The sequence below is a fragment of the Colius striatus genome, chromosome 10 (assembly GCF_028858725.1).
Source record: "Colius striatus isolate bColStr4 chromosome 10, bColStr4.1.hap1, whole genome shotgun sequence".
Lineage (NCBI taxonomy): Eukaryota > Metazoa > Chordata > Aves > Coliiformes > Coliidae > Colius > Colius striatus.
In genome coordinates, this window is record NC_084768.1 from 5,290,550 (window position 1) to 5,314,855 (window position 24,306).

Sequence of the window (24,306 nt, forward strand, 5' to 3'; positions counted from 1 at the left end):
CGCACTCGCTCCCTCACACGCGCGCGCTCACGCAGGCAGCGAGGCCTCCTCCCGCGCCGCGTCCCGCCCGCGCCGCCGCCGCAGGATCCCCGGAGCCGCTCCGCGCCCGGCCCCGCTCAAACTCGTCGGCTCTCGCCCTCTCTCTCTCTCTCTTCTCTGCGGCGCTTCGGCGGGCCGCAGCCGGCTCCGCGCCGCGGGAGGCTCGGGAGCTTGCCAGCAGCCCAGAGAAGGGGGCGGAGGTGGGGGGGGGGCGGGGGGGGAGCGGTACAAAGTGAAGCCACATTGCCAAACTTGCCCGGCGATTGCAGCAGCGAGCGGCGGCGGCGCCCTGCGTGTGCAGCTCAGCGGCGGGGACTGAGCTCTGCAGCTCCCCTCCCGGGAAGCGGGAGCCGGAGGAAGGACCTGGGCAGACGCCACTCGTAGCAATATCTATATTTCTCCAGCGTGGGCTGCCCCTTGCCGGGCGGGGGGCTGCCTCCAGCGCTCCCGAAAGCCAGCGAGAGGGCGAGCGCTGTTTGTTTCTTTGCAAGGAGACCTCCTCAGGCACCCCGAGCGACGTAGTTCCCCGGCGTTTTGCAATATAGAGGGGAAGCAGGTAAGAAGTGCCGGTAATTACCCCTTATTTTTCCCGCGTACGTGCGTGCGAGGCCGGCCCGCGCCCCTCGCCCGCCACCGTCCCGCGCTGCCCGCCGCGGTGGAGGGCGCGGAGCGGGGCGGAGCGGGCGCGGGGGACCGCGGGCCCGGGCATTGTGGCGGCCCCCGCCTACAAAGCCTGGCGGCGGCCGCTCCGGGCGGCTCTGCTTTCCCCCTTCTCCAGCTGCCGCCGGGAAAGGGCTCTGCCTGCCTGGGCTGTGAATGGAGGGGACGGGGCGGGGGGAGGGTGTGCTGGGGGACCCGCTTCCCCCGTAGTAAACACTATTCTGAAACAGTGGCAGAAAAGATCAAAGTGAGCTCTCTATTTCTCTCCTCTCCGATTCCCTTCCTGCCCCCCACACGGTCTTTTGTTTCAATCCAGGAGAAATCCGGTGAATCACCTAATTAAAACCGAGACATGAATTAAGCATCCATTTTTGTAGTACAAATTGCCAGCTCTCCGCTTGTCCCTCCCTTGGTCTCCATTAAAAAAAAAAAAAAACACCACCAGAGACGCCGTTAAAAGAGGGGGTTATTTTGCCTCTAGCTTCCAGCTCTGCTTTCTGTTTCACTGACTCCTATCCCAGGACCTAAATTGCTTGGCTATGTAATTACTAGAGTAAGCCTATTTAAGTTAAAAGCTTTTTTTTTTTTTTTTTCCCCCAACTCTAAATGAAACTTGATGAGGGCCCGTCCTTAGTTATCAAGGGAGTCACTTTCTGGTCAGTCCTCTTGATTCATCTTTTTAGATTTAATCAGCATTAAGGTATTGCTTGTCCTTAAGAGCTTTAGCTTAATGGGGTTACTGGGTGGTTTTCTCAGCGTAACGTTTCCCATTTTGTATTTATTATCTGTTTGCCTTCGACAAAGACGGGCTAAGGTGGTGGCATGGAATCTTTTTTCCCTCTTTTAAGAAATCCGGAGTGATTTAAAGCGTAGGGAGACGGTTTAAAGACTCGAGCAGGAAATGCAGATTCATTTAGACTGTGGCTGGAAACTGTAACAAAAGGCAGTTCCTTGAACAAATGCATCAGAAATCAATTTACATAAAGGTATATGATGCGTTCGGATAAATGCAACGCTAATGGCTTTTAGAGTGGTTTTCTTTCCAAAGTCTCGGGGTTTTTGTTACAGCTTAATTGGCGCAGTTCTTCTGGTTTATTGTGCGGTCGCTGGACATACCTCCAGGTACTCTTTCGGAGGAGAGGCGTGTTGGAGACCGGCCTCGGCTCCCCGCCACCCGGCTGGGCCGGTGGCAGGAAAAGTTGGTCCTGGCTGCTCAGGCGGTGTCAGTGTGCAGGTCCCAAGCAGCCAGCCAGATGCCTCGGCATCGGCACGTACGGCTTACGGAGGACAAAGGCAAAACATGCTGCTTAATTGGCAGTAAATAACTTGATCTTTTTATAGTATAAGTGACTAGAGGAACACCGGGAGTTTATTGGACTCTGGATTGAAGGCAACACATTAATCGGTTTAGAGTAAGCTTTATGAATTGATTCCTATATTATCTCTCGGTTGTCCTGCTTGTGAAAAGCATTTACTAGAAAGTGAAAAATGCCCTTAGTAGCAGTTTGGGGGGCAGCCAGAGCCACTGCAGCCTGAGCGGGCCCCTTCCTTATCTGCTGCTCTCTGATGGTCGGTAAACTTTTTTTCCTTTTCTTTGAGTAACAAAGCTTTAGCATTTAAACTGCTGATCAAGGGCAGATTAGTGAGACAAAAGTTGAGTATGTTTGTGGAGGAAGTTAACCGGCGTCCTAAAGTTCAATGATCTATTATTCGGGCCAGTGTCCCCAGGCTGGAGTGTTTTCTCTGAGTGTTTTTATGTCTCCAAAATAAAACAAAAATAAAATGAAATCCCGAGGTCTGGACGGGGGCCCTGCGCCCCCCCCCCCCCCGCCCCGTCACCGCCCCGTGCCTGCAGAGCCTCTCCTAGACTGAAAAACCAGTTTCACAACTTCACGCTCCCCCCCCCCAACCTCTTCACACACTTTCCTTTTTTTCTTCTTTTCCCCATAAGCAAAACAACCCCGGACTGTTCCCGACTTGTGCGCAGCAGCTGCACGGGCCTGGAGCGGGGCGGGGGACGCGTGCGCTGCCCCTCGCCTGCAGCGCGGCCGCGGCGCTGCCCCGCGTTCCCCCGCCGGCCCCGGCCCCGTGCGGGCTGCGCGGAGCCGCGGCCCGTGGCTGACCCGCGCGGGCTTTCTCCGCGCAGGCCATGGTGAACCCCGGCGGCAGCTCGCAGCCGCCCCCGGTGACGGCGGGCTCCCTCTCGTGGAAGAGGTGCGCCGGCTGCGGGGGCAAGATCGCCGACCGCTTCCTGCTCTACGCCATGGACAGCTACTGGCACAGCCGCTGCCTCAAGTGCTCCTGCTGCCAGGCCCAGCTGGGGGACATCGGCACCTCCTGCTACACCAAGAGCGGCATGATCCTCTGCAGAAACGACTACATCAGGTGAGCGTGGTGAGCGGCCTGGCCATGGCCGGGCAGGCGGGGACCCCTCTGCCCTTTCCTCCATGCCGTGCTTGCCTTTTTAGGTTTTTTTCTTTCTTTTCCGTCTCCCACTTTTCTTCCCCTTTATTTCTGGGCCAGGATCGCCCCTTGGCTGGGAGAGGAGGGAGGTGGGGGTGCGGATGTCAGCTCCTTGCCCAGAGCGCAGTTGCTACTGCCAAGTGGAGGGAAGAGTCGGGGGGGGGGGGGGGGGGGGAGGGGGCGGAACGAGGACTGTAACTTTAAAGTGGTTTGTCAGCACAAAACAAGTCCTAACTAAAAATAAACAGCAATCAGAGAGGCTAAATTAATCTGCTTTGTTGTAGTGTCGAAGGAGAAGTGTGCATATCTGAACGGTAAATGTTAAAATCGTAGGGCTTAAATAAGGCTGTGGCAGAGGTGCTAAGTAATGAAATGCCTGCCTTTAGCATCTGATTAATTATGATATTTACATAAGCACCTTTAAACTCCTTTGAGTGGAAACAGAATGACTCATTCTCTGTTCTCCTTGTGAAAGAGCTGATTAGCCGACAGTTGGAGGGCCACCGGTTCTACTTATAGCCAAAACCAGTGGTAGTGTTTGTCTTCCCATCGACACAGAAAAGCTTTGAACCGACATTTTTCTGAACTTCCAGTATAGGAAATGCGGGGGACAGGAGAGAAGGGATCTGCTCCTGCCCTTTACTTCTTATCTCTTTCTTTTTTGAAGCTGTTGGCTTTAAATGCCATAGATTTGGGTAGGTAGGGGGAACTAAGCCTTATTAATCTCACATCTGCTGGGGTACTGTAAGATTACGCAGAGTATCCCTTCCAACGAGTTTCCAATATAATTAATAGAAAGAATTTGTGAGGTCAGGTGCCCGTATGATCTTTTCAGGTGAACTCAAGCTACTTAAACTCATTAATTTAAAAGGAGGCATTTTGAAGGATTACACATTTAATTTGAGTAAATGGTTTGATAGACTGATGCACATGAGTGCTTCAAGGAGGTGTTCTATTTCAACACTCGGTAATTAAAAAAAACAACAAAAAAGCCTCATACCTTCCTGGCAGAACAGAAGTGCTTGGTTAAAACAAATTGTGTTTTGTTTAAATGCTTCTGGTTTCTCTTTTGTAGTACGTGTCAGGAGTTAGCCTAGGTTTTCCCTTCTCCCTGATGGCCAAAAAGTTGCACTTTTTTCCTTCCTTTGTGGAAAAAAAAAAATTGGCCACCAAATGTTGCAAGTTTGCTTATGTTTTAAAACTTGACTTGTGTTTGCGAAGATCAGAGCTGCTCAGACCATGCACATATGCGTAGAGACCTCAGGCTGAAAGGACAGAGTCTTAGCTCGATCACTCTGGTGCAGCCGCTGTCCTGACACCAGGCTGCAGCTTCGGCCAGGGAAGTAGATGAAGCACAGCTCATGGTACCTATGAGGAGCTGGAACTTTCGCTGCGCTAGTTTGGCAGGTAATTTTAGAGAGAAATGTTAGAAAATCCGTGGTGGGGGTGGTGTTAGTGATGCTTTTTGGTCATCATCCTAAACAACAAGCCTAAGCCTGGCAGAATGGTAATTAAATAGAGCAGAACGGTGTTAGGGAAAGAGTCGTTTGAAGTGGAAAAATTGACACTACTGTTAAGATGCACTGAATAGTACAGATTCATCACTCGACCGACAACATCAAACAAACCCTCATGTCTGATTACTACTAATTAAAAAGAGAAGATGCGTCCACTCTACCCCAGAGGCAAGTTCAGGCAAGCTTATCACAGTCCCCTGGTTTTGTGTTGCCAAAAATTAATACTCGTGTATTTTAATGTAGGCGATTATGAATAGGATGCTTTATCAGATGAGGGTTTGAATTGATCTCCTTGTTCTATCGCCTGACTTCTCTTTAGATCTGTGTAATTTGACTTGCAAAAATAACTCAGACAGATGCTTGCTGAAACTTGAACTGGACACCATACACTCAAGGTGGGGTAGGACAGCCCGGCCCTGCCAGGGCTGAGTTAACTTGGAGCTTTCCTGCTGGAAGTGGACTTTGCAGACTTCCATGTGGGTTGTGCTGGCATGAGCATGGTCCTTTCCCTTTTCTTGTCTGAAATGGGCCTCGTTTGGTTGCAGAGACAATGCCACCCATTTGGCAAGGAGTCTCTCGGGTTCCCTTTTGCCATCTTCCCCCTTTTTTAAATGTTATTCGGGGCTTTTGCAGCAGCACATTCCCTTCCTGAGCCTTGGGCACAGGTCTTATTGGAGATGCGGGGTGTGCTGGACAGGACTAACAAAACAATGAGGAAGAGAAGGATTGCTTGGCCCGGTAGGAGCCAGGTGAAAGGGACTCGACTCCTTTGGGCCGAGAGCAGGGGGGGGCGTTTATTGATGAGCTCAGTAACCCTCCGAGGTGTTGTGTGTGTTTGGTTGTTGCTTAAACAGCACAACATTCCCTTTTCCCTCCTTCCCCCTCACCAACCCGACACCAAATTAGCCGTAGAGCTACGGCAGCAGCTTTCGCTGGGAGACGAGGTTCCTGGGAGAGGAGAGGGAGGCGAACTCCGGCCCTGCCCCTCCCGCTGGCGGGGAGGGGAGCGGAGCAGAGCGGAGCGCGGCCCTCCCAACCTCAAGATGCCAGATAAAGCAGCAGCGTGGCAGCGAATCCGCACAATTAAAAGCTTTAATTAGTGTCTCCTCCATTTTCTCTTAGTTCTGATAGGTTTTATCTAATGAGATCTGGTCCCTGGCTTAGATCTGCTCGGAATGACGTGTCCGAAATGAATGAGAGCCGCGTCGCAAACAAAACATTTAATTAACAAAATTGGCCTCTAAGAGGGGCCGGCGGGGAGCGGGGGGCGGCTGCCTGGCGAGTCTTAAAGGGGCAGCGCCCGCAGCCCCTCCCCGCGTGGCGTGGGCTCCGCGCCCGGCGCGTTCCGTGGGGGGTGCGTGGCGCCGGGCGGGGGGTGCGGGCGGTGGGCTCGTGTCCCTGGTAATCAGCGGCAAGCTGCTACATTCAGGGAGTGCTGTCCCTTTAATTGAACAGGCTAGGTAATTAAATGGCACTTTTCCAATAGGACGTGCTAGGTAAATCTAATAGTTGGTTATTTAATATCACTTTGAAGTCTGCCCACTCAAGCACAATGACAGCACAGGAGCATGTGAACTATTAGCTAGGAAAAAAAAAAAACCCAGGATCTCAAAAATTAATTAAATCGCATGCAATTTAGGGGGAACGTTTATCTTGATTTGTCATAACAGAATTAATTCAAGGCCTCCAATTCACTTGGGGGCAGATCTGTTACTCTGAATTAACCAAGCGTAATTTGGCTGGGTTTTTTTTTTCCCTTCCTCTTCCCCTTCTCTAATGCAGCACTTGCCATTATGCACAGCCCCCCTTTTCAGTATCAATAGCTTCTGGTGCTTTTAAGGTGCTCGGTCTCCAGTTATTCTGAAGTACCTTTAATGGACTTGGCTCCAGGCGTAATTTCTGTGTTGCCTTTCTTTGTTGCGTTTAATATAGCTGGTGCAGAATTTAGATGAAACATAGGGAATGTACAGAAACAGTAATCGCTTCTGGATCAGTAGGTCTGGATGTGCATTTCTCTTTGGGAGGGCTCGGATGTGTGTTTGTGGGCGCAAATGTGCGCCGTGTTGCGCCGGAATCGGAGCGCTTCAATCTGTCTGCGCAATTTTGGAAACAACTGGAACCTTTTTTCGTGTAAGTTGCTAGAGATGTGTTTCTGCTGATCCTGAATTTCGAGCAGCAAGAAAAGAAACTAGACTGTAAAGATTTTTTTGCTGCCTTCATTCCCACTCTCGTGAAAGTTCGGGGAAAAAAAACCAAACCAAAGCAACCCCCAAAACCCCAGGAGCTTGTATGCGTTTGGGGGTGTGGGGAATGCTGTGTTGGAAGCACACAGTGGTTAATTTAAGGTGGCTCAGTAAAATGCTGTGAAGTGTGGAAGAGCTGCCTTGTCTGTATAGCGAACCTCTTGATGTTTGTGATTGATTGCATTGCCCAAATGTTGAAATATTAATGACCTTCTTGGACTGAGGACCCAAAGAGGAAACTGAAACCAATTCTGTCATCACAATTAAAGAGTCCCCTGGCTTTAATTAGCCTGACCTGGGGTATCTCTACCCATTGCTGCAGTTAAAGAGAAAAGAGCCCATTAAAGTCCGGTCTGAGACCGATAGCTACTTAATTGAGCACCTAAAGCCTCAAGCCTTTTAAATCAAATACTGTCCTGGACAGTCCCCCTGGTTAGATAATTAGCTCTCCAGCCTCCCAGAAACCACGCGAAACAACTTTTTCAGTAAAGAATACTTACTGTGGAAGACTTCCTTTACTGGTAAGGAGGAATAACTATTTTTTTTTTAAAGACAAAAATGGTATTACAGGACAAAACCATTCATAAGAGTAGAGATGAAAAAATAAGCTTAATGTTCCTGGTAAGTCATACAATGCAGTGGAAAAGTGTCATGACTTTGCAGTACATTTTTAGGAATTTTAGCAGAAGATTCAGCTGAAGTGGCTGTCCAAACCAGAATTGTTCTGGGAACATGCTTAGGGAAAACCTAAGAAGTGTGGAAAGCCTCTGGATTAGTTTGACTCCATTTATTAGAATTCATGATGAATTCAGGGTATAAGACCACTTCTGGTCAGAGAGAATTGTATCTAGCACATGAATGCTTAACGAAGACAAGTGGTGGGATGAGATCAGGATTCTCAAAGCGTTTCCAGTTGGGTGGTGCCGTCGTATGGGGTTTGTGGGCGACCGCTCACCAGGTTGGGGCTCTCCCAAGACAAGTAACACTGTCTGTTCATCTTTTGCCCTGTCTTCCCCTGCCCTGCAACTCCCTTGTCACCAGTCCCTTAGCCTGGATTTTGAGGTCTTTGCTCTAGGTGTGTAACGCTGCTTCCTTGCACTGCATCTCGTGCACTGTTCCTATGTGCCAACTTCATTAGTGGTAACAACGGAGGAAGAAAAACACGTATCGTAAAGCTTTGGAAGTAACGTCAGTACTTCATGTCACTGCTGGGAGCCAGTCCTGATTTAGAAGACGCCCTAGTAATGGATCCTGAGCTGCCGGGCAGTTTGGCCCCTCTGGCTGGAGGTCCTGGCGATGTGTTAGTTCAGCTTTCCCTTTGTAACCACTGTGATTCCGCAAGAACGTGTCAATGTGTCGTGGATCTCAGACTAATTAGTTTTGAAATGGAGTTTTGATTGAACTCTTCAAATCGATGCTGCTGCAAAATTTGTTTCTCAGCTTCCTATTAAAAGCCATCTTAAGGGGCAGTTTTACTACTCTCTCTGTCGTTCAGTCGATACATTTAATAACAACTTACAGGCTATTTTCAATAAAGTGGCGACAGCAAATTAGTAGTTTGAACATGACAAGCCTCCTCTGCAAGCTCAGATTCTGAAAATTCAAAGCAATTATTTTTATACAGAGGCACACTGCAATCATTCAGATTACGGGTATTCTGTTGTAATGCGTCTCCTAGGTTGACACAAACAGAATTTTATGACTTTATTTGGACAGGAAGGAGATGCAAATATTAATATTTATTATGACACCAATACGCTAATTTGTAAATCCTATTACTGTGTTTTACATCGTGCAGAAAAGTGGGTCTGTGACCCTGCCAGCTACTTCAGTTTCCTTTTTTTTTTTTAACTGCAAAATGATTGTGGTAGCCTTTATAAATATTTGTGTGTATTAGAGATGGGCGCAAAGGCAAATAAAGGTTTTCTAATTCGAGCTAACGCAGCCTGTAACGGTAGAACTCAATAATCGTTATTGTAGTGTATTTTGAATCGATGCGTTGTGCCTTTAAATGGATTTGAAGAATTATGTATATATTTTTCTTCGCCACTCTTCTGCCTGTTCCCCCCCTCCCCCCCGCTGCGTGCCCCCCCCCAATGGCAGATGTTGTGGTCTCATTTGATTGCATAGGAAAACTGCAGTGATACAGCAAACACCCAGAGAGATATGATGACAAATGGGTCCAGATCCCGGTAAATTACTTTCTGCTCAAATCGAAATTTCATTCAGTTTGTTGCTAGCAGAGATGAAGTAATCTAAATTGTGGACTCAGGAGCAGATAGAGGGAAGTTGGAGCAAGCATTTCATTATCAAGAGAGAGAGAAGGTTAGGATGAAAGAGATGAGCAGAGGCAAATCTAAAGTGTTGACACCATGATTGAAAAGGTTAACCCATACACATTATATATCAACCTGGATAGCAGAGAGTTTCTAATGGAAACTCTGCACTGATGGAGGTTTACTGGAGTTTCAATACACTGAGCATGATGTCTTCTTAGATATACAATCAAATCCTCTTAACCCTTTTGATGACTCATATCTCAAGATATGATTAAAGTACAAAAGAGTTCTTCATATAATTTCAAGGACACAATGCATTTAAACTCCAGTCATGAATTGTATCTTCTTTTTTTTTTTATGATGAACCCAGTAATCTGATAAAATGTGTGTAGTACAGAATTGTTTGTGTTTCTAGAGGTGTAAGTCAATATTTCTGATTAAATCCCGCATAACCACATCCAAGGTAGGGTGAAGCTACACAAAAACATACTTTTTCATATTATGACACGTAAGCAAGTTGGAAGACGGGGGTCAGAAGTCTAAAATAGTTGTGTAATAAACCATTGCAGTGATGCGCAAAAATGCTTCGAGCCTCCCGTGTATTAAATTATTCATGATCGTCACCTCTGTTTCAGGTTATTTGGAAACAGCGGTGCTTGCAGTGCCTGTGGACAGTCCATTCCTGCTAGCGAGCTGGTCATGAGGGCACAGGGCAACGTCTATCATCTTAAGGTGAGGCTTTTTTTTCCTGTGGACTTGGGCTTTTTAGGAGCTGATGAGTACTGCCACGCTGCTTTGGTGTAAAATCTGCATCTGCTTATGAATGAAATGCAAAGCAATAGCTAGCAGTACGAGTATATATTATAAAGCTTCTGTTGTTAGCGTGTAGCTTTGTTCCCTTGTAATGGGTGAAACTATACTTGAGTTATGTCCTGCGTAGTCCCAACAGGTAAGACTAATGCCATATTTGGAGATACTAGAAACCCAGCTGCTCCGTATCTCAACTGTTCTTGCAGTCTCTGAAGTGTAATTTTCAAACCCGCAGCATGCTTAATTTGTGCTGTAGTTTCACTCGCTGTCTCTTTCCTTTTCCAGTGTTTTACATGCTCTACCTGCCGGAATCGCCTGGTCCCCGGAGATCGGTTTCACTACATCAATGGCAGTTTATTTTGTGAACATGATAGACCTACAGCTCTCATCAATGGCCATTTGAATTCACTTCAGAGTAATCCACTACTGCCAGACCAGAAGGTGAATACTCAACAATTACTAATAAGCTTTATTAGAGCTAAATGAAGATCAATTTCCTTTCGTTCTAATAGTGGACACTCCCCACCCCTGCAAGGAGACCTTTAAGTAACTGAACTTACCTTAAATAACTTAGGCATGGGGTATGGGAGGAAATGCTAACCTTTTAAATATAACATGTAGGGTGAGACAGTTTATTTTGGTTTGGGCACGTGCATCTGTGCAGCTGTTGAACTTCTTACGCACAACACAAAGCAGAGAGCATACCTTAATATAAACTCTTAACAAAGGGAAGTGTTTTATTTTATAGCCTTGAAATTAAGGGCTATAAGACAGCAGGTTTCTGTGGGGGGAAAATGAGATCCTTTAACATGGAAATATGTGTCTTGCGAAGGGAAGGTTCCTGAAGTAAACCAACGTGTTTCACTGCAAGGTTTTAGTTGAGGAAGCATGCAGGGGGTACTCCTTAAGAAGTATTTTCATGTCTGTTTTGTATGTCATAACTCAGATTTAAAAAACAAAGTGCTATTTTCTTACTGCTCCATAACACTAATAGCTCAACTAGAGATTTGTATAGCTGTGGTTGATAGCTCTGGGTTTTTAGCTAAACGAGTACATAATGACTGTACGAATCATATAGAGAGGAAGAAGGAAAAAAAAAATCTGATCAACAGTTGTCCTGTAACTCTGAAACTAGATAGTTTTAGATCTATTTTAATCTCCTTAATAAGTCCTAAAGCTATGCAAGTGAGTGCATTTTGATAACTGCTGTGCCTAATTTGTAACAATTACTGTCAACCTTGAGTTAAGAGACTGTTCATTCCACCCTGGTCCAGAAAAGAGTGAATGTATGACTCTTGCACATAATTTTATTCACATCATATTTCATACTGATTATGTATTGATGACATTGATTCATTTACTCTTTACAGCACCACTTGCATGGATATTAAATCTTATTGACCACAGATGAATTTTAATTTCAGATTGGTGATAGATTTTTCCATCAGCTCTGATAGTATATTTGACTTTTTCATCATTAACCCAGGCAATCACACAGCACTGAGTTATTGCAATGAAACAAAAAGTGCACACTCGAGTTGGTATTTCTTTATAGATTTACAATAGGAACTTCATTAATGTCTGTAAGGATCACAAAAAATAACATTTATCTGCAAATAGGAATCTGGAAGGTTGAAAAAGTCTGATTTAGTCTGTAACGTACAGAATCTTTTTTGTTAGTGGAGAAATATGTGCAAGAAAACACAAACTGCCTTTTAATTTCCATGATTTTTTTGTTGTTGTGTTGCTACATTTTCAATATCTGTGTTTGCTTTTTGTGTGTGTGTGCATAAATTTACTGATTAATTTTAAGTATTCTTTCAAGCCATATACAGTGAATGTAATTACATCAAAATAAAACGTGGACCTTTTGTATTTACTTAATTTGCCAATCGAAGTGATGAGAGAGTTGAGTACAAAAGTCCTATATAGTTAGGCAGAACAAAGATAATTAAGATTGGAGGAGAATGTGCAGCCTCTTCTCAAGGAAGTACAAATACAGTTAAAGATTCATAGATTTATACTGTTGTGAATTTTAATGAAACAAAACTGTAATATAGACTAGCTAGCAGTGAATCTGTTAGATGAGTATTTGTAGGTATCCCATTTCAAAATATAGGTAAAACCATTTATCTTTATACTAGGCAGTAAAAGGTTTACCATTCTGAGAGAGTGGTTTATCCACTTGTCTTCTACGAATGTAAAGTTTAATGTAACTTCAAATAGGTGTCTAAATTGTCATTTAGTTTTATCAGTTTCTTACTATGCCTTAGCAAAACATAAAAATGATTTAGTTGCAATAAAAGCACTAGACACGATGAGGAACATAGAACATGGAAAAGAGAAGTAAAATTGGACTGGGTGTGCAGAGCTCATAGACACCTGGTACAAGCTAAATGCAAAGAAAATGCTGAGAGCAGGTTTTCATTAGTTCCTGTCACCAACTGTTAGCTGCGTTCCTACCGTCGGCCATGAGGCAGGTGAAGAGGTATTAGGGAGGAGACTGGGGGCAGAGATTATAGCTTGTGGATTTTTCGCTTTGTAGTATAACCTCCAGAAAAGGATGTTTTTCAAAGGGGAGTTGTGGAGCACCTGAGCCCTGGAAAACAGAAGTGGAGTTGAGCAGATAATTCATAGTTTTGTCAGGTTTTTGCAGTGTTTTGGAAGCTACAGGGGCAGGTGCCAAAAGAGTCGTGTTCTGTAGGTTGGCTTTTTAACAGTCTGAAGATGTTTACATGAGAGAGGTTTTGCAGAAAGCTGTGTGTTTTAGGGCCACTAATTAAAAATGTTCTTCTCTGTGACAGAGTTGGCTTTAACAGTTACTTTTTACTAAACATTAAACATCGATCAGTCTCCAGGTTATTCTGCCACTAGAGATCATAGATGTAGCAGAATATTTCACAGGGGGTTTTATTAAACTGGAGAGATTGAGACCCGCGCTCAGTATTAAAACACATTTATGTTGCGTATGTAAGGTGACAGTTACGAACTCGCTATTGTCTTACTACAAGTTGACAAGTTAATCCCTACGGGTGAAAGGGAACAAGGGCTGCAGGCAGAAAGGGCTGTGGGACCTAACTTTGAAAAAAAAAATACAAACCAAACCCTTGCTTTTCTTTTTAAGGAGGTAAATGCTGTGGTGTTGGCTGTTCCAGCCTTTTGCCTCCCTCCCTGAGGCAACCCACGCATGTAAATCCTAAGTTCCCATCACTTGCTGTGTAGCTTGACACAAGCCTGTGTTCTCCCAGCTCGGTGCTGCTTGCTGCAGAATGCAGACTCTCTGTGATGTCCTGTGTGCCGTTTCATTTGAAGGGGGCTGCATTGTCAAGAATTCCCTCTGCTTTTTTTTTTTGGTAGTGGTGGTATCCTTGTAACAGTTCTTGCTTGTAACAGTTCTTGTTTGTAACTGCATTGCCACCTACTTAAAGTGTGAGTTTTCCACCGGTTGGTAATGTTCGTGGCAAACACTTGTCTTCAGCTTCTATACTTTTAAATAAAGTATGAGTTAGATTACGTCTCTCAGAGAAGATCTTAAAAATCTTCTAGTTTACATATCACTCAACAATTCCCTTGTAGTTACATAATTGGTGTTGTCTGTGTCCATAGCAGAAGATATTTGATGCTCATTTATTAAATATGCTTGCTGGCTGCTCCCTAATCTTTGTTCTGGACAGACAAATTACCTTTCTCACACTGAGCTTCAGCTCTGGGGAATTAAACCTCCAAGCCTCTACTACTTTAATTAGCTTGAAAGTGGGGGGTTGCAGTTACTAATAGACCTCAGGCTTTTAGTAACTTAGAAAAAGGGTAAAAAAAGAACTTCCTGGGAAGCGCAAAATGTCATTTAAAAACCATAAAAATCTAATATATATTATTTCATTTTGGTAATTGCAAACAGATTGTATTTGAAGACTATGGATGATAATTTCTATTTTATCCATGAAAATTTAGATTTTTATTGAGTTAGACACTTTTAATTATCACAATTCATTAACACCAGTGTGAAAGCACATGTTTGACTTCATACATTAAAATGTTTATGTAACATTAACTAACACACCAGATGAGGAATTTTAAGGGGGGGGGGGGGGGAGGGAACCCTGAAATATCTGTATTTAGCTCTTGTGCAATGCAGCATATTAACCAAAGTTGCCTTGGGAGGATATTGGCTATACTTCTTATTTGCTTTACACACTATTTCTTTCAATTATAAGATCGTATTACAAGCTTCTTCAAACGCATGGCATAATGTTTCTTCCCTTTTAGAGGGCCAAGAAAAAAATACCTTATTCACTGGGATTTGTTACCAGAAAGTACACTTATTTATTGTTGTCTTTTTTTGTTGGGGTTTTTTTTTTCCCATCTGCTCTTTTTAGTGGTGGAACTGCAGAAAGTGTTTGCTTTTTGCTATTTGAAATTGAAATGTTAGCAGTATAAATGGATAGTGTAGAAAGCCTTAATCAAGTCACAGTTGGAAAGTAATCTAATAAAAAAGAGATTAGTGAATAAGGAAGACAAAAGCAAGTCATGTCGTAGTTTCCTATCTCAAATTTAGTATTCTAGCTAAGATACCCATTTTTATTTCTTACAGGTCTGCTAAAAGGTCAGAGTAATGCAGAATGCGTGCCTTCATCTCAAATTTTGTTCATCACAGATGGATCCCATGTCTCCAAGTAGACAAGTCACCTTTGTAGCTAGCATCAATGCCAGCTCCATACCATTGCACCTTCTTTATTCTTGATTGCCCTTCCCACATTTATTGGTGTATTAAAATGACTGAATATGAACATTAAGGACTCCATGAACCTGGGCTAATGGGAGACTGTAGAGAAAATGAAAAAAGATCCACCGGAGGACATCTTGGGGGGGGCGGGTGGGGAAGATGACTAATGAAGCTAATTAAAAGAAGCATTGAAATCTGCTTTCTACCCTCATTAACAATTAGCAGGGCACTGGCCAGTTTGTACCCTGTGTTTTACCTTAACAACATTCTATTTGCTCTTTGTATATTTAAGTGTTGTAAGGAAATGTGTTTCAATCAAACTGAACATGAGATAAAGATGTGGCTTTTGTGATATTCTATCACAAACACTTTTATTGTATCTCTGTAAAATACAATGTATGTATGCATGTAAGTGTTTTTGTCCTACTGTTGCTACTTCCCATGGCAAAAAAAGAAAGGAAAAAAAAAAGGATAAAAAAAGTCAGGCTCATAGCAGCTACTGTGTAGAAATTTTCACCTACTTCTAATTTGCTGAATGAAGAAAAATCTTTTATTTGTGATATTTTCAGAGACATTTGCTCTAGTATGGTGTATTTAAATAATAAAAAAGTAAAACAAACAATACTGCATTGAGTATGGGTTTTAGAAGCTTTGCTTTTTTTTGGTTTTTAAAAAAAAAAACCCAAACTACCCCAACCCCTACATTCAAAACATGACTCTGAAACTGTATCTTATGTAGGCATTACCTTAATTATCAATTACCTTTACAAGTACCTTTTTGGTTTGGACTTTATTTTTGTCTAATGCCAGTAAAGAATTTGTTAAAGTACTTAGCTGTGATACATTTGGCAAGGGTACAGAGCACTACTTCAAAATGGTCTTTATTTTTCATTGCTGTTCCTAATTCTGGTAACTGGAAGTATATTATAATTCACATTGCAGTGACTTATTCTGGTACAGCGGTCCGTCTCCATCCCGGTCCTCTCCTGCAGAATCCCCTGTGTTAAGGGTGTGCCATGTCTCAGTGGGTGTGCAAAGCATCAGAGGTGTCTGTACATACCATAAGAGGTCAAAGAATAATAAAATAAAAAGCACCAAAAGATCTGTACATTGTGCTGGGCCCTAGAATGGAGTATTCATAAAAAGGAATACAATAGCCATTCTGATCTCAACAACATAAGGTTGTGTTTGCTGTGGCAAGAGACTAACTTTTTGACACTGATAATCTTAGGGAAAGAAAAACACGTTTCCAGAGCTGTTTCTGAGAACTAACTGATCTCAAATATGTTCTGTCCTCTGAAAGCAAACCAACAAAAAAACACAACACACACACACACACACACTCCCCCAGGGCAACAAAGCCTCCTGTAAGCCTGGAACAGGAGCAACTTCCTTTAGTGGATTTCTCCCATTAGCTGCTCAGTGGTAGAGCTGTGCTGAATAATTTTGGGAAAAAAAAAAAACACCAAAAAATTGGACTTTTCATGTTTGTAGCAGGAACAGTAACACCAATCCATGTCTGTGCATTGCGTGCCTTCAGTCAGGAAACTGCAAGCACCTAGACCGTGCCTCTGCCCCAATTAATAACAAATCAATATTAAGAGCTACTCTTCTAGGAGACTGATACATTTGCAGCACATCATGATTATGTTGTTTCCTTTTTTAATTATGTTTGTGAGAAGCTGTTCACTGTGTGGTTATGGACAGAGCTTGACTTATTTTTGTTGTGATGCTGATAAACAAAAAGCTGACTTATAGATTTGTCTGTCTAAACAACCAACAGCAGATACAGGGGTTTTTTTTCAGATTCTACTTCTTGACCTCTAGTATATTGGAGGTCTGCTGAATTTCTTCTTTTAACACTTCAGTGCTTGAGGAAAAATAGGACTGTCACAGAGAAAATGTACAGTATCAGACAGTAAAGACAAAAGAACACTTGCATAACATATAAAGCAATAAAATGGCTGAAGCTATGTATGACTTTTTCATTACATGTATTTATGTCTTTTTAAAATAAGTAAGTTTCTAAGCTTTTTGATCTCACTCTTTAGGTAGAGTCCTGCAAATTGTGCTGTTTCAGTGTCTTTGAAAAGACACTTGAGGCCCTGAATATAGAATTCAAGTATTAGCAAGAGTGTAGTCATCTTTTTATACTCTTTCAGTATAAGCACTCAAGGTACAGTGTTTAAATCTAACGTGCACAGATTTTTGGTTGTCCAATATAACCCAGAAGTGCTAAGAAGATAGATAATAACTTTGAGTAAGTAACGTTGCGTGGCGTTTAGTGATGTAGGGGTTGGAGTTCATTAACGGCTTTAAATAAACTATTATATGTCTGGTTTGTAAAGCCCAGCTACCTATTTAATAGCTTAGTTTAAAAGCATTTCTTAAGTTGCAGACCTATAAGATTACAAATGTCACTCATGTTAGCATAATCCACATGCAAGTGATGAAGCCTTTGCTTTGATGTGCTAAATTGGAGGAGGACTAATGGAGCTATGAATATACAATAGAACATATTTAAGTAGTATTCTTGCTTTAGGTAAAACACTTTCTTGAAACCAGAGGCATTTCAAACAATAAAACAGTCTCTAAGGGGGATGGTAGGTGTGGACAGAAGGCTACGGGAAACACTGAGATTTGTCCTTACGTGAAAGATCACTGTTTAGGGAGATCTTTAAGGAAAACCATGGACTCATTCACCTTTTAACACACACGTTTGCTACACTGAGGCTGAAATACACCCTCTGCATTTAGTGCTGCTGAAAAGTCAAGCAGATAATCATTCAGTAAGAGCTTCCCTCACTTTCAGAAATGAATGCTGTTCAAAAAAAAATCAAAGGAAATATTACTAATCTGAAATCATCCTTGTGAACCTGGATAAAATGCTCTGTCTATACTGCATCTAAACGACTCAATCATATAAATTGTCACTCTTATTAATGAAACAATTTTGTAAAAAGATTGCCCTCTAAATGGGTTTAATGTTTTTACCTATCCAGCTGTCTAGTTATGAGATTTACGCATCCTGGCAGGCAGTGGGACATTAAGCCTCTCCAAACCAAATTCTGTTTGCAACAAGATACTGTCTTTTCAGTCCTACATGATTTATCTTTAAATATTTTAACAGGTTATGCAGTATCTTATGAAATATAAAATGAGAATGTCTTACCAAAATGAAGCCCATGAAATTAAGTCACATCTTTAGAATATTAACCACGCTGAGTTTGTCTCCCTTTTCCCCTCTTAGTTAACGCTGATAAAATTTGCATCATCTAACTTTAGGGTGCATGCTAAAAAAATTGAAAATCAAAAATCACATACTGGCATAACATGACTTCCATCAAGTACTGTCAGGCACCTCAAAAGGCCATTCTAATTTAAATGTTTTCACCAAATTCTTTGGCTGGTAGGTATATGTCAAGCGTGAGGCTTTTTGCAAGGATCTACATTCTCAACAGCTCTAGTAAAATAACAGAATGGAGATTGGAACATTATTGTATAGAGGTGGTTTTTTTAAGTATTATATTTCTTCAGTGTGAAGTCATACGTTCCAGGCCTGATTTCACAGCTTGAGCCTCCTGTACGTCAAGTACCAGATAACCATTGTTGCTGCTTGTTACTTTTAGTAGCAGGTGTACAACTATTGTCAAGTCCAGCTAAGCCACAGAAGAGCTTATTGCAATTAAATAGCAATTTGTTTCTATGAAACTGCAATTAAAGTATTACTGATCAGCCATTTTAGATTGGCAGCGCTTTGACTGCATGTTAAACAGTGAGGAGCTCTCAATTTATTTCTGCAGCCTGAGCTGCAAGTAACAGTGAAGTGTAACATGCTCACCTATGTCCCTTGTCAAGTTGAAAGTATGAGTCCTCCGTGAAGCACTCTGATCTCATCACGAACATGCTGAGAGCAATGACAAGTCAGGGCTGATCTCTGTAAGTTGAACTTGCAACTTACAGGACCTGAAGTTATTACTGTTTTCTGATCCTGTATAAGCAGAGATGTCTACGCTTCCTACAGGGGATGTTTTCAACTTCAGATTGATTCTGTAGAGAATGGACTGCAAGTTGTGGGCCGCAAGCCAATAACGTGCTGCAGGTCCTGACTTGTTAGAGCTGTGTAAACAGGGCTACTGTATCTCCTTAATCACAACTAATAAAAGACTAGAAGAAAGCAATCAATTACTTTATAAGTTGTTGTTTTGGTTTTTTCCTTTTAATAAAAAGCAGCAGTTTCTCTGACACAGCTGTTATTTTCACAAGACAAGACCGGTTAGAGCAATTTGGCTGCCATACCTGCACACACCGGGGTTTGTTGGCCACTTGTCGCCTCTGCCATTCCCAAAGAGCCTCAGTGCTCCTGCCCCCAAGCCTGGCAGAACCCGCCAGCCGCCGCCTTCCGTCCCCTTGCCGAGCTCGCAAGCCAGTCATGGCTGACATGAAATCTGAAATGGAAATTTTTGGTGCAAATTAAAAACTTGTTTGTAAGAACTCAAAGAGGAATTAACTTTGTAGTGGTAATTACATTCCTTAATTATCACCACATTATAACAAAGTCTGAGGCGTGTTAACTTCAGTTCCTGCATTTTTGCACAGTGGAGGCTGTAGACATCCTCGTTCCTTCACCAGAGGGGATGACATCACACCTGTGGCATGCATGAGATAAGCCTTGCTGCATTTAGAAACAGGTCTGTGTCTCTCAGAGATGTTTCTTGGGGGTTGAAATGGCTCCGGCCCTAGCCCTGAATGTGCCTCACTGGGGCAGGTGAGTACTGCTGAGCAACTGCTGCGTCAGGTGGTAAAGGGTAACAGAAATGTCAGCGTGTCCAGCATGTGCGGGCTCTAATCCCCTGGCAAATGGTAGGTAAAATGCCTGTGCTTAAACCTCAGTGAGTACTGACAGTCACCCGCAGTGGATTGGTCATGTGTCTGAGCCCACTGCCTGAAAACAGTCCTCTTTACTCCAGACAGATGCAACCGCGCTGAGGATTTTTTTCCCCCTCTCTTCTGTGGGTATTTTTCAACACACTGTGTTACACTGTTGTGTTTCTTTTAACAGCAGTTCTAGCAGTAAGTTCACAGAAGTGGTTTTGGTGTGCAGGAAGCAACACAATTGAAGGTGGAGACCATGAGATCTAAGATGGTAGCTGGGATGTAGGCTTATTCCTGCCTGGTGGCTCATGTTGCTTTATTTCACCTCTGCTCGCCTCTAGCTTGTCCCTTGGAGGACAAGCAAGGGCCTGGTGTTACTTGGTTTTGGTTTTTTTAACGAGGCCTCTCAGTGATACTGTATTAAAAGTAATTTCAGAATTTTAGTGACTGGAAAGGCACATGTGGGCCACACTGTGACGAGTTTAGCCAGGTCAGAAAAGATGTGACTTACCCAAGAGCTGTCCTTGTAACAGGGTGATGCTTGAGGAATGCTGGGGGCTCAAGCCTCTGAAGGACCAGTCCTGAAAAGGTCTCGGGCATTCCAAGTAGCAAGGCTGGAAATTTTAATAGGTGCTGAGTAACTTTCAAAAAGCTTTGAGTTTAAACTTCTCTCATAGTCACCGTTCTAATACCGGCCACTGTGCCATTTTATTCCCATGTGCAATATCACTCTTACAGTTTTGTAATACTTTTCCCGATTAAACCTGTTCCCTCCCACGTGAGATGTTCCCCTCAGCTTACCAATGCTGAGCTCAGAAATGGATTACTTTTTTAACGATTAAAAATGCTTTGTAAAACATAAGATTTTGCTTTGTAGGATTGTTTTTTTACTAAGTTACGTATTTAAGAAATGAAAAAGAGACCAAAAAATCCCTCCTCAGGTTTTTTGAAACAGTCCTACAAAACACAGCATTAAGCTCAAAAAGCTTCAGGCATTCTTGGTCCTCTCTGGAGAGAGAGAGGACTATAGCGGAGGAAAAGTGACTTTTGAAGGGAGTTACTCCTTCTGGTTGGGTCTGGGGCCTGACCTGCTGGAGGTGCCCATGAGGGAGGGAGGGAGCCAAGCTGCAGAGCACAGAGAGGGTGGCTGCAGGAAAGGAAGCCCTGCAGGCAAAGCCTGCCCTGGTGCCTCTCTGGGCAGTGGCGAGGGGTGAGCGGTCCCCTCGTGCTCACAGTGCCCTTTGCTGTCGCCAGGCCGCATTCCTCTGCGGCTACACCGGACGGTGGCTGTCTCTTGTCTTGTTGGAATACGCTGTTAACTACGGTTTGAAACATCCATACACCTTTCCTCTTAGGAGATCTCACAAAGCCAGCTTTTTGCTAACAACTTCTGTGGTTCACCATAACCTCTCAGAATAATCATTGGTTCCATTGAACTTATGCCAGTTGTTTTGTTAAACTAAACTGAGAGAACGAGGCCTATATTAACTCTCCAAGGTGAGAGATTGCGCTGTGATTTGGGGAAACCTTCATTGCTTACAGAAGAATAAATGAACAAGGCAGATATTAACTTCATGCCTACTTCAGTTTCTTTGAGCAGTGGAGAAATGTCCAGTTGGAGGAAACAAATATTCAGTGAAAACTCATAAGCCAGACATAAACAGACTGATTTAATCATGCTGTAAAATCATCAGCTGTTTACAGAAAACAAAGGGGCGATGAATGTGGTATCTGTCTTTTAGAAAAGAACCCTTAAGATCAAACAGCTCCTAAAAGACTGAGCTGATATGCATCCCACTTACTTACATACTTTTGGGTATCCTCTGGTATCCATCCCACTGATGTATTTGATAGGTAATTATATCGGCCATATCAAGATGCTGATACCAAATAGTGGAAGTCTTCAGTGTTTTGCCATAAAGCTCGTACCTCTTGTTATGAAGCTCTCATCAGATGTGGGATCTGCAACAATCATTCAAAAGCTGTAGTTGGTATTTTTGTACTTATGCCACATTTAAAAATTATTATTCTTGTTTCATCAGTTGGTCTTTTTAGCTGTCTTGAAAAAAAAAACCATATTGCAAATGAGCTACTATTCTTACTTGTTGTTTTAAGAAGGGTAAGCACTGAAGTATTCAAATGGAACAGATTATACCTTTAATTACATCCAAACAGGATGCTGAGCTGATTTTTCCATTTTCCATTTAATTGCTATAGTTCAAAAAGATATTGCAAATTTGTAGATGAATTATTTAAGCATAGCCTTCTGGCCTCTGTGTTTATGAGAGAGACCAAAAAGGAGGGGGGAAAGAAAAGGAAAAGAAAAAAGAATTTAAAGTGGAAAATTGCCACTTCTTTCTTTAAGGAGGAAGTTTGAAGAAAACATCTTGGGGGAGATGTTTGAGCTGGATAGAAGTTTTGTGGTTTCCAGGAGCGTCTTGGGACTCCATGGGATTTGTTTGTAACCCACCAACCACACTGGTTCCCACACTCCTCAGGGACCCCCCTCTCATGCCATGGATAGCAAAGTGCTGTTTCTTCTCTAACCTGCTGGGTAGTGAACATTGCTTCATGGATGTAATCCCAACCAGCCACTCTTTTTGTGGATGCGCTTGATCTTCGTTCTCCTACATACAAGATGAGAATAATGAAAGCAAACACAATTCATCACTTCCTAAACTAAATATATTTCCATTTGGTTTGCATGTGCACGTGTATATATCATTCACCCTATATATTTAGAATATGTGCTCCGACATTACAGCCAGTGATAAATCCTACTCACTTACTATATGTGTTATTTGCTGCAACATTAAGCTCAGTAAGAATTTTATATGTAACATGTACCAAAACTAAATATATTGTGGAATTGATGCACAGTTGTAAACAAGAGCATAACTTCCCACTTCAACACAGTTGAAGGTGGCAGCTTGTGTGGCAATTCTTTTGTAAACAATCGCAGACTTTCCAAAGAACAAGCCAGTTAATTACATTTTTAATGATGTTTTTAGCAAATAGGAATCTTGAAGGGGAAAAAAAAAATCCCTACAACACCAACAAAAAAGTAAATGTAAAGCTTGTACTGTATAAAGAAACACTGTGTGGGAGAAACTGGATTGTGCTGGGCCTAGGTCTTTTGCTTCCCCCACCATTATTTTTTCTTCTACTGAACTTGCCTGACTAGAAAATTTCTTCATAGCTTTTCTGTGAATGCAAAGAAAGATGATACTGGCACAATCTATTAATTTCTCTTTCTTTGTGGATTACCTTATTTCGGTATTTTCAGTAGTGCTAAGTATGTGCTACCCACTTAGAGAGCTGATGCAGTGCATAGCAAAGATCAAGATGTCCTTCTTAAACACACAAAGCTTATGCAAGGCTGTGACACAAGCAGGTTTTAAACGCTAGCAGCGTTGGCAGCTCTGAAGGGCTGATATGATACAGCCTTGCTGATATATCACAGGTTACAGGGAGAGATTCAGGGAGAAACTGAACTAGCTGGAGTAAGAGTAGTACACAACTTTTATTGATGAAGTTCAGGGGAAAGAGGCACCGGGGGCAGCTGTATTAAACCCATAATAACTTGAAATATAATCAGTACATTGCTGCAGGGATGACTAGGAAGGGAGGGAGGTGGAGGTGTCAGGGTTTAAGTTCACAGGCTTTCCCAGTTCATTAAAAAGTGAATCAATCAGAGAAACAAGCTGGCTTTTCAAAGGGTTGGCAGTTGTGAAGGGGCTTCGGACGCTGGCAGGCGTGCAGACGGCAGCCCGTCCTCACGCAGAGGCTGCTGGAGCTCAGCAGCTCCATTCGAGGAGACGGCTGTGTTTTACCCTGCTCAAGCTAGTAAAATGTGTTATAATGTGCTAGGGGAGATTCTGGCTGCATTTTGAGAACTTAAAAGCTAGGCAGTGTTGGTGCTGTGGGCCATATAAAGGTGACGCTGAGAGATGTTTATAAAGGGGGGGAAAAAAAAGTTTTGTTTTATAATTTTTAGAGTGGTAGTTTAACCAGCAGGCAAATGGGCAGAAGGAGTCTGCCTACAGGACCCCTCTTTGTAGGCAGCTGGTATAGTAATTAGCTCATTACTATTAATTTTTGCTACCCCTGGACTGATCAATGATGTATTAAAAAAAAAAGCAACCCAAGTGCAATTCATGTATCTGGATCTGGCATTTCCTACATCCTTTTGATGAAGCTGGTGCATGTACACAGACCAGGGAACATGCTCAGAGAGTGAGCTTACTCACAGCCACAGGCACTTAGAGGTTTAGGACAGAATGCCCTCTATTTAAATAGGACTCATGACTTTTTAATTACTGCTCAGTACAACAGGGCTCAATGAGAACACATGGCTGTCCAAACTGGTGTGCTGCGATTGTTCACCAGCAGTATGGGAGCATGTTTAATCAGTGTTCTGAAGTTCACATGAGAATGAGTACTCACCACAGGCACAGGTAGGAACGTGCTGTTTCCATACGAACCTCGATCCCTTGTTGAGAAGATGGTATGAAAGAGCCATGTCCTATGGATGACTGACACAGGCTGAAAAACATCCATGTTAGATGGCAACGGTGTCAGTATGGCCTGAGATCTCCTCAGGGGAAAGTACGTCCCTTCGTGGACATCTTTTCTAGACTATAAGTCCAGATCTTCATCAGCTCATCTTCTGCCCCTTCCATGGATCCTGCTGTGCT

The 24,306-nt window shown here is 43.1% G+C and overlaps 1 protein-coding gene across 1 annotated transcript; it reads left to right on the plus strand.

The window, feature by feature from the left end:
* The first annotated feature begins 251 nt into the window (after positions 1 to 251).
* On the plus strand, positions 252 to 18,863 carry LMO4 (LIM domain only 4). Its single transcript, XM_062003823.1, has 5 exons — positions 252 to 595; positions 2,846 to 3,084; positions 9,837 to 9,933; positions 10,297 to 10,452; positions 14,603 to 18,863. Exons 2-5 carry the CDS (start codon positions 2,849 to 2,851, stop codon positions 14,609 to 14,611), a joined length of 498 nt encoding a protein of 165 aa, XP_061859807.1. The 5' UTR covers positions 252 to 595; positions 2,846 to 2,848; the 3' UTR covers positions 14,612 to 18,863.
* The last annotated feature ends 5,443 nt before the right edge of the window (positions 18,864 to 24,306 follow it).